Raw genomic sequence first — 11,290 nt, forward strand, 5'->3', positions numbered from 1 at the left:
ACAGTTTAGAAACCACTATCTTTCTGCACGAAAAAATTACCTCCTAAAACAGCCCTGAGAAGCAAATATAAGCTATTGTGCTCACTTTGTGGAGGGTAGTAGAGAGCAGTACATAGAAGCATAAACTATGAACCCCAGTTCTCGTGCTTACAATTTGGCTAATCAAGATCATGCCACTTACCCTCTCTGAGCCTCAGTTTTATCATCTATGAAGTGGAGTGAATGCAGGTACTTACCTCATCATGCTGCATATTATGATGGATTACAAATATAAGAGGGTTAGAGCATAGTAAGCAGTCAATAAATGTTCATGGCAATTTTAATCATTGATATATTTATTATTGCAATAATAATTTATCACTATTGTTACTTTAAATATGTGAAAACTAAAGTTGAGAAAGATTCAATGACTTGCCTAGGATCAATAAAGGGCAGGTATTTTGGCTCCACATCCCTTCATCATATGGTTTCCTATGTCAAGAGGGTAGAATAGATATTTAAACCTTTGTAAAAATTGGAACATTTGTACTATCTTACATGGTGTCAAGGGGAAACTCACCATATGCTAAAATAAAAAGAATGTAGACCAGTACTCCAGACTAGCAAGGCTCTGGTGTAGGTTTTCATGTGTATGCATATATAGTCCATGAAAACACTGTTATTTTGATATATTGTCCATCTAAAAATTAAGGAATTGGCCTGGGACAAGTCAGAGCATGTGCTGTTTTATGTCCTTTCCCCAAAAGACACTTAAAATTTTGGACAGTAGACTAGGAAAAGATTATGCAAATAAATTATAGTTGTGGAAAACACATGAACATATTTGAATACATATGCCTAGCCATATGTAGAGAATTATAGCTTTTTTAAATTTGTATTTTCAGGACAGCAAACAGTATCATTTTACAAATACCATGGAGACCTACCATGGTGACACTTCAGAGTGGGAAACTAACATGCTGAGCCATTGAATTCTGTTTTTGATTACTTATTCAATGAATCCTCACAATAACACTGCAATATATTGCCTATTATTATTCATTTTATGGATAGGGACACTGAAGCTCATAGAATCCCTGTGATTGTTTCCTAAATTATTCAACTCTCAATGGTGGAGAAAAAGCAGAATCTTAATTTAAATATTTTATTGTTAACAATACTGTTCTCCTTGGAAGTAAATTTGGGCATTTTGTCTGATGAAGCTATGTTGTTTAATACTTTAGTTAAACTGGAATGCATATGCCATGAAGCAAAGGCCAGGAAAACCTAATTACTCCACAAAGCCATACATTCATTCCTGAGCTGAAGTCAACCCTGCCATTCCAGTTAGTAGTCAAGGCTTCAGGTAATGGGCCAGTAGTGAATCTGGCCTTTGTTTCTGGATGGTGGTGGCCACAGGGAGCCTTGCTGGAATTTTTCTAGGATTTTATGCCAACTTAAACAAACATTGGAGGTTCAGGAGAGTATTCCATGGGTCTGAAAGCAGAGTGTGAAAACCCACAATGCTAAAGAAATGTATTTTAGAAAAGACACAACCAAAACATAAACGTTACATTTTGTACTACTCTATAGAATGGATGTTGCCTTCCAAAGGGGAAAGAAAGAAATCCTTATGGTTATATTACATACAGAGCTTAGAAGATCTAAAAAAGTCTTTCATTATATACAAAAGATCTACTTTATAACTTTGACTACTGGTTTCATGAATGTTTAAATACAATTATCACATAATCATTTGCACAAAAATGAAAATTAAAGGCATTTCTATCCCCAAAGAAACCAGACATGGATGAGAAAAATTTCATCCATTTTTCCAGAGAAGTTCATTGATACAGTTTTCAAACCCCAAATTATCAGAATATAGAAGAAAATTACTAAAGTTTTATTCATTAGCTAGTTTTTTAATATAGTGAGTTGCTTATTGTGCGTTTTAGCGAATCCCATAATCACTCTCCAGAGACCTGAGTGTATCTGAATTAAAAATTCTTCTTTAAAAAGTGAATTTTATTAGAAAGTGCATGAACACACACATACACACACTCACACTCACACACACACAGAGTAATGGAACTAAAACAGCTGATACTCACTAGAGGGCAATTGGCATTGTGCTTCCACAGGGTAATTATAATAAACTAAGTCCTGGTGGGAGATAAATGAAGATTTTTCCATAAGTTGAGTGATACTGGTAGTAGAGCAAAGAGAGTGGAAAATAGAAACATTTAAAAATAAAATCCAAAATGTCTTTGAAATACAAATTTCAGGTATGTAGCTTCTCGACTCCTATGTCCATAGCAATTCCTCTCAAAGTTTCATGCGCCTATGAATCACCTGTGCATCTTATTAAAATACAGTTTCTGCTTTAGTAGGTTTGAAGTGGAGCCAAGATTCTTTATTACTATTAGGTTGGTGCAAAAAGAAATTGGTTTTGACATTAATGGCACAATTGCTTTTTGCACCAATGTGATAACAGGCTCCCAGATAATATCAATGATGCTAGTCTTTTGTCATATGGTGACCAACCTACCCAGTGTGCCTGCAACTATGAGGGTTTTTCATAGGATATGGAGGTTTTAGCTAAACTTGGAATGGATCTGGGCAAAATGGAATGGGTAGTCATCCTATAGGACCACATTTTGAATACAATAACCCTAGGTTATACCTGAAATTCAACAAAATAATTTCTGATCATGCTCAGATATTTGTTTACAATCGAGGACAAGAGCTACACTCACAGGGTTACCCTAATCACAAAGTCAGCTTTCTGGCAGAGACATTTGAAGTGTGTAGGGCAAGAAGTTAACTTTAGTGATAATAAAACCCAAACCTAAATCAACTCCTGTCTAGAATGACTGAACCATCATATTACTGGCCCAAAAGTAGAAGTGTAGCCATTTCCCAGTAAAAATATTATCTCTGTCTCTATCATGAGGTCCATAATTCAGTAAAAAATTCGGAAATACACAAAAAGATTTTTGAAAGACAAAGATTAATGAATCCCGACTCAGAGATATTGAAACTGTAAGATGAGAACTTTAATGTAGCTATGATTAACATGTTAAAGAATCTAGTGGAAAACCTTAACAACATGAATGAACAGATGGGGAATTTTAACTGAAGGAGCAAAACTTAAGAGAAGTCAAATAGAAAAGTTGAAATAAGACATTGCATCATAGATGAAGAAATTCTTTATAAAGCTCATCAATAGACTTAAGATAGCTAAGGGGAAAAAAATCACTAAACTCTAAATGGGTCAATATTTAACCATAAAAAGGAGTAAACTATTGATATACTCGACAACTCAGATGGACCTCAAAGGGCTGATTTTGAGTAAAACAATGAATAAATAGAAACTGTCCAAGTCAAAACATTGGGAAAAAGAGTGAATTCAAAAACAAACAAACAAACAAACAACAACAAAAAAACCCAGAGCACTTAATGTTAATATTCTAAGATAAATGTAATTGGTGTGCCAGAAAGAGACAAAAGAGAAAACTGGACAAATAGACATTTTGTGATAATGGTTGAGAATTTTTCAGAAATAATGAATGACATCAAACCATAGATCCAAGGAGCTTAAATCTATTTACACAGTAAGTAAACACACACACACACACACACACACACGTAAATACATCATAATTTAACAACTGAAAAGACAAAGAAAAAATTTGAAGGCAGTCAGAAAAGAAATACAGCACATACAGAGCAACAGAGATATGATTTGCAAAGGAAATCTCAGAACATATGCAAACTACAAGACAATAAAGTAACATTTAAACTACAAGAAGCTTAAAAACTCCAAATACAATATTCAGCAAAACTATCTTTCAAAAAAAGGCAAAATAAGTAATTTTTCAGACATACCAAGGATGAGAGAATTTATTGCCATGAGTCTTGTGCTTCAAGAAATGTTATAGAAAGTTCTTTAGTCAGAAGAACTATGATACAAGACAGAAATATGTATCTATACAAAGGAATAAAATGTGCCTGAAGTGGCAAAAATAAAGGTAAATATGATATCAAAGACATTCTCTCTATGTTTCAGAATTAAAACTGTATTTGAATGCCTAAAGCAAAAATAGTAATAATGTGTTATAGCATATATATATATATATATGTATACATATAGCACAATGTATGACACAAAGGATGTGAGAGAGGAATTGGAATTATTGTACTGCAAAATAATTGCAGTAGTGGAATATTATTTGAAATTAGACTGGTAAATTAAAGATGTACGTTGTTAACCCTCTAGTAACCACTAAAACAATGAAAACGAGAAATAGCTAATAATTCAACAGTGTATCTTAAATGGAAGCACAAATATAACCCAAAAGATAAAAGAGGCTGGGCACAGTGGCTCACGCCTGTAATACCAGCACTTTGGGAGGCCAAGATAGCTGGATCACTTGAGCACAGGAGTTCAAGACCAGCCTGGGCAACATGGTGAAATTTCATGTCTAAAAAAAAAGAAAAAATTAGCCAGCGTGGTGCTGCGCACCTGTATTCCCACCTACTTGGGAGGCTGAGGTGGGAGGGTCACTTGAGCCTGAGACATCAAAGCTGCAGCAAGCCATGATCGTGCCACTACACTCCAGCCTGGGTGACAGAGTGAGAATTTGTCTTAAAAAAAAAAAGGAAGAAAAATATTAGCAAATATGGATACACAGAAAACAATTAACAAAATGGCAGATAAAAATCCAACTGTAAGGAATTTCAAATACTATTGGTTCTGTCTCTTTCATCACAGGCCCAGAATGCCAAGGCCTGGGGGGCAGAGTCATGTCAAAAGAAGGGTCGTGGGGACCCACAGGACCTCAGCCCTCACTGCCTAATGCCACCTCATTTATCAGTTATCTGCAACCTGTATTCAGGTGCAGCACTCCCCAGCTTTCCCAGTTGTGGCTCAAGAAGTCCCATGTGTGGCTCAGGCTGCAGTTCCAGAGGGCACGGGTGCTAAACCTTGGGAGTGTCCACATGGTGCTAACTCTGCAGGTATGCAGAGTTCATAAGCTACCGAGGCATGGCTGCCTCCACCTAGATTTCGATGGATGCCTTGGAGAGCTTCAGTGGCTCAGAAAGAGACCTGCCACAAGAATGTAGCCTCCAGGAGCTGTGGGGGATCAACTCCCCACTGTTGTTGGTCTGGAAGGGAGGGTATAGAGTCAAAAATGATTCTCAAGCATCAAGGTTTAACATCATTCTTCCTGTTGGGTTTTGGACTTACTTGGGACCTGTTACCCCTTTCTTCTTTCCTATGTCTCCTTTTGAAATGGGAATATGTATCCTGTGCCTGTCCCTCTATTGGATTTTTGGAAACACATAACTTGTTTGATTTCACGGGCTCACAGCAAGAGAGGGAAGTTGTCTCAGAAGGAATTGTACCTTGAGTCTCACCCATATCTGATTCAGATGAGGCTCTGCACTTTAGACTTCTGAATTGACGCAGGAATGAGTTAAGACTTTGGGGGCGTTGAGATAGAATGAATGTATTTTGTATGTGAGGACATAAATTTTGAAGAATGAGTAGTGGAATGCTATGATTTGAAAGTTTGTGTCCCTCCAAAATTCATGTTGAAATTTAATCCCATTGTGATGGTAATAAAAGGTGAGGCCTTCTGAAATGAAATCATGAAGGTTCTGCCCTTGGGAACGAGAGTAATGTCCTTATGAAAGAGGCTTCAGAGACCCACCTGGCTTTCCTGTTCTTTCTACCATGTTAGCACACGTCTGTCCCCCTCCAGAGATCATAGCAGCAGGCACCATCTCGGAAGCAGAGGGCAAGCCCTTACCAGACACTGCATCTGCCGGCGCCTCGGGCTTGGACTTCCCAGCCAGAACTGTGAGGAACAAATTCCTATTACTCATGAATTATTCAGTCTAAGGTGTTTTGTTATAGCAGCAGGAATGAGTTGAGACAAGTTACTTACAACATGGTAGCTACTTTCTCTCAGGGAAACTGAGGGACAGGAGAGAATAAACAGACAAGAGCAAGGCAGAAGCCAGTTATTTAGTCTCAGAATGTATATCCCATAAATTTTACCGTATTCTCTTTCTTAAAAGCAAGTCAGTAGGTTCATCCTGCACTTAGAGGGGGTTACAGAAGGGCATGAATACCAGGAGATGAGGATCACTGAAACCATTTTAGAAACTAACACAAAAAGGGAGAGAACGTTTAAGAAAATAGTTAATTGTTTTTTTAATTATTATACTTTAAGTTCTAGGGTACATGTGCACAATGTGCAGGTTTGTTACATACGTATACTTGTGCCATGTTGGTGTGCTGCACCCATCAACTCGTCAGCTCCCATCGACTCATCATTTACATTAGATATAACTCCCAATGCAATCCCTCCCCCCTCCCCTCTCCCCATGATAGGAGTTAGTTCTCAAATCAATCTATCCAATGCTCATAGGTTAGGAGTTTTTCAAAGGCATTTTGGGGAAAAGAGTGCCAGTGGCTAGGCTTGCTGCTGATTGGTTGGGGCAGAGACGAAATTTGAGGGGGTCAAAGCTGTCCTCCTGTGGGCTAAATTGTTTCCGGGTGGGGCCACAGGGGCAGGATTGGAGGGTCCAGGTAGAGCCATGGGGTCCAGTGGAGTCATAGGTGTCAGACATGAAAAAAAAAAAAAAACCTGAAAAAAAACATCTCAAAAGCCAATATACAATAGTGGTGTTACCTGCAGGAATGGCTGACAATCTGTTTCTGTGCCTTAGCAGAATGAGGCTCCTCTCTTTCCCCTAACCTGATGGTCTTTCATTCATTTTGCAAAGGCCATTGAGTTCTTGGGGAAGGCCTATTCCAATTTAAAACTATAAATTAAATATCTCTCAAAGACAGCTTAGCCTAAGCCCAGGAATGATTAGGGGAAAGGCAAGATGGGTGAGGTGGGTTAGATCAGTTCTCTTTCATTGCCATAATTTTCTCACTGGTATAATTTTTGCAAAGGGACCTACTGACTTTCAGAGAAATATCTTTGGAGTTTTGATTAAGTGAATACAGTTATCTCAAATGCATGTCAATTTATGAATGTGTACCTTGCTTCATTTTTCCTCTGTGCCATATTGATGTCTTTCAATGTGTCCTATTCTTTCCTGAATTATATAATAAATTATTCTCAATTTCTGCACTGCACTTGGTAAAATCAGGCATAACATCTAAAGAGTCTAATGTACCTATGCAAGATGAAGCTGCCCTTGTTCTGACTGTAAATCCACCAGGGGAGACTCAGAACCTGGGAAGCACACTGCAGTGCCCTGTGCTTTTCGTAGGTGCCACTAATCTGCAGGTTGCTCCCACAAAATCTGCCTAGTTTGGGTTTCATATGTCAACTCCAGATAAACTTATCTTCCTCATTCCTTTTCTAGACTCTACCCATACTTCCAGCTAGAAAACACATACCACATGTTCAGATATAAATGTTAAAAATAAGTTTATTTTACTAGATGTATTAAATAAATTTTTAAAAGCTTGTATACTACTATATCTATTACTTTTTAAAATGCTTGAGTAAGAGGTATATTAATTATATTCTTCTTCAAAAATTATTTTCTCATTACTTAACAACTTCATAAAACAATGTTAGTGCTAGACAGGACCTTGAAAAACTGGTATTTTAGAATATTTAAAAAGCCATGGTCAAGTTTGAGGGTATTTTTGAGAAGCTAAAGTAAATATATTTCCAGAAATAATTATTACAGTCCATTCCCTTTTTATACCTTTTTAGTGTAGTTGCCACATTGAGAATTAAGGAAAATATTCTTTTTTGCTCTTGGAAAAATAATTTTTTGTAGTTATACTAAAGTAAATGTATTACTTTTTAAACACAGAAAACAAAATTGAATGGGTTTTCCTTAGTGAATGATGAGCTTCCATTTCTTACAAGCTAGATTTTTTTGTGTTTAGGTATGTGTGATTTTTTGGTTTTTGTTTTGTTTTGTTTCGTTTTTTGGAGCCCAGGAATAAGTTTTATAACATTGGCAGTTGGGCTACAAGTTTAGAATTTATACATTTAGAAAATTCCAAAGTGCTGCAATTTCCAAAAGTAAAGTTGGAATACTTTCTACACTGGCTTCACATTTACCAAATGTACACATAAGGGATAAATTTAGCCTGCCAATTTTGCCAGTGCCTATATATCAGCAGATTCGCCAGACAATAAAAAAGAGGACAATTGATTCGAAAACCATTACCTTTCATTTCTGGTTCCACTTTGCTTCGAGATGGCAGAACATAGAACTACACAGCGTTAGGTTTGGAGTTGCGGTTATCTTCAGCACACTTAAATTTCTTTTGTGTTTAAATAATCTTTATTTACAAAATACTATGCTAAGAACTATAATTCCGTTAAACTTCAATTTGAGAAAAGTGTAATCACTTAAGTAACAGCAGTTACTTAAAGTGAAAATGAGATCAGTCTAAATTACTTTTGAATAGAGCAAAAATATTGTCAGTTTTCTTGCTCTGGTTCTGGATGTTCAGTAGCAGGCTCCTTTGAAGGCGGAATCAACCCTGAAGGGAACTCGCTTCTACCTTCAGAATGTGGGGGTGGGGTAAAATCCAGGTCTTGGGTAAAGGTAAGGAGGAAAACCCCTCGGTGGATAGATGTTTCTCATTGCAAATGGAGCACGTGGTGGACCTGGGAGGTCCGTTGGTGGATAGTAACCTCGAGAAGCTCCAAACATGGTTCCTGGAGGAGGTGGGGGGAAAGGAGGTCCTCTTCTCATGAACGGGCCCCTTGTATTCACCGGAAACAATGGACCTCTGATTGGAGCTGGAGGTGGAGGAACAAAGCCAGTTCCAGTTGCTTCATTTTCAGCAGGGAGAGATGAATCAGGCACATTTAAATTACCAAGATCATCTTTGGCATCATTTCTACTGGATTCCATTTCTGAAGGCATTGACCCATCCATTTTATCCAAAGAAGGCATATTAAAACTTCTGAGTTCTGCTGGCCCAGACAGTCTATCAGAATTAGAATAAAATCTGTCTTCCCTTTGTGGAGGAAGACCTGAATCAGGATATGATTGTCCTGGTGGAGGAAACATCATCCTTCGTTCCTGATCCCATGGAGATGACAGGGACCAAGTATCAGAAGGAGCCCTGTGAGGATCGGTTAACTTATCACAGCTTGGTTCTCCTCTTTCATTGGTAATCTGATGGTCCAGAGGATTCCCTGGGCCTCTTGGGCTTCTTCCTCCTCCCCCTGGAAGCACAGGTGAGAGTCTGAGTGGACCCTCCAAAAAAGTTTGAGGAGAGAGAAAAGCTCTGGTTTCAGATGAAGCCTGACCCAATGGTGAGGGACCATATGGGGAATGCTCTCTGTCAAATGCTGTATTTGAAACATCAGGTGCAGAAGGATCTTTTTCTAAAAGTGCAAATTTAAACTCTGTTTCAGTTAATTTTTGTCTGTTGTGAGCATTTTCTTTCCTTAAATCACTGAGATTTCTTTCAGCAGTCCGAGCTGCCAACCAATTATCATGTCCCTTTTTCTCATAGGAAATAACCTGCCTTTCATAAAAATTAATAGTTCTCTCCAATTCTTCTTCACGATCTTTGGCTAGCTTTCTGTAGGTCTCCAGCCCTTCAGTGGTATGGCTGATCTTTTTTTCTACTTTAGAAAGTTTCTCTTCTTCCTGTATCTGGTAATTTTCCTCTACTGTCAATTTCCTGTGGAGTTTCATTTCATTTTCTTGATATAATTCAGTCATTATTTTAAGTTTCCATTGAAGTTTCTGATTCTCACTTTCAAAATACATGTTTTCTGACCTCAGAGATGCTTGTTGAGTCTGAAGATTTTTAATATGCTCTGTAAGCTCGTCCTTTGTTTTGTCAACTTCAGATAACTGAGTAATAATGTGGTTTCTTTCTCCTTCTAAGGTTTTTAAAGAAACATTTAACTTAGCCGCATGAATCAGTTTCTTCAAAGCTCCTTTTGGAGGATCATCTAAGTAAGCACCATTTTCCGGTTCACCATTCGCTTCTAATTCCAAGTTATCATCATCCATTATGTCCTCTCCAAGCACAGCAGCCCGATCTTTCATCTTCAGCAAGCATCCAGTCAGAGTCTTGATGTGATTTTCTTTATCATTTAGAACTTGTTCTGCGTGTACTTTGGAGTCTTCAAATGTTATTTTATTTTCTGTTTGTTAAGTTCACTCACTTGTTCCTTCCATACTTCAGCTTCTTGCAAAAGCTGCTTCTGGCTTTCCTGAAGTTGAAAATTTTCACTCAAAGCATCTTTTATCGCTATCTCCCGTCGTTCTTCATACATTTGAAAAATCTTGAAAATGATTTTGGCTTCAGCTACTTGTGATTTGAGGGATTTTGACTCATCTTGTACAGACTGTATCGTTTTTGAAATATCCGCCATCAGTTCATCTTGTTGAGAATGTTTAGATTTCTCTTCTTTGAAGTCTTTTTCTAGACAGAGGATTTCATCCTCAAGTTCAGAATTGAACTTGTTCAGCTTTTCACAGGTTGCCTCCAAACTTCATGCTTCTGCTGCCGCCTTCTCAAAGCTGACATCCTCTAAAGATGACTGTACTTCATAGTCTTCGTATTCTTTTTGAATAAGGCTAAATTTTTCAAGTAGTTTACATTTTTCTTCAATTAGTCCAGAAAGCGTTGCAGCAAGTTTTTTTTCTCTTCCCACATAAAGCCGACTCCTAACCGATCTAAAACTTCTCCACAGAAAAAGGAGAACAGCAAAAAATCCAACAACAGCTGCACATACCACCAATTCCCATGGAAAACCATAAGGATTCGAATCTGGTCTCCTACTTTCAGGTAGTGCTGCCACAACCCTGCGTAGCTCCTCCAGGATCAATCCGAAACAGGGCTGAGGGGTAGCCCCGGGCTCCTCCATAGCGCCAAACTGCTCTGGGATCACCGCAGTAACACTGGCCACAGCAAACGGTGGAGAACACGCAGCCTTGGGTCTAGAATCAGAATCTGCAGGCGGCAACCAACCGGAGTGGACCACTGCGGAGCCGGCTGCGGGGGCCGCTGGGGAACGCGGGCACCCCATAGGCGTCACAGACCCCTGCTGCGGCCCCCCATTCCCCCCCGCCTGGGTCACCTTGTTACACTTTACACCCTGAGGCAACTCAGGTCCGAGCCAGACCCGCCTTAGTTCTGGTAATTTTCACATCACATATTTTGAAGCTCTGTTGTTTGGTGAGTACACTTTTAAAATTGCTGTCTTCTTCATGGATTAAACCTTTGATCATTACATAACCTCTCTGTTTCCGGTAATTTTCTTTGCTTTATCTGATATACATACAA

General features: G+C 38.4%; 1 protein-coding gene across 1 annotated transcript; it reads right to left on the bottom strand.

Annotated features, from left to right (window-relative positions):
• Nucleotides 1-8,301: 8,301 nt before the first annotated feature.
• On the bottom strand, nt 8,302-10,871 carry LOC105507701 (cTAGE family member 8-like). The gene is given in 2 exon segments (XM_011936301.1): nt 8,302-10,140; nt 10,143-10,871. Coding segments are annotated over 2 exon segments (2,331 nt in total). The 3' UTR covers nt 8,302-8,538.
• Between the last annotated feature and the right edge of the window lie 419 nt (nt 10,872-11,290).

This window comes from Colobus angolensis, unplaced genomic scaffold, assembly GCF_000951035.1.
Source record: "Colobus angolensis palliatus isolate OR3802 unplaced genomic scaffold, Cang.pa_1.0 Scaffold152, whole genome shotgun sequence".
Taxonomy (NCBI): Eukaryota; Metazoa; Chordata; class Mammalia; order Primates; family Cercopithecidae; genus Colobus; species Colobus angolensis.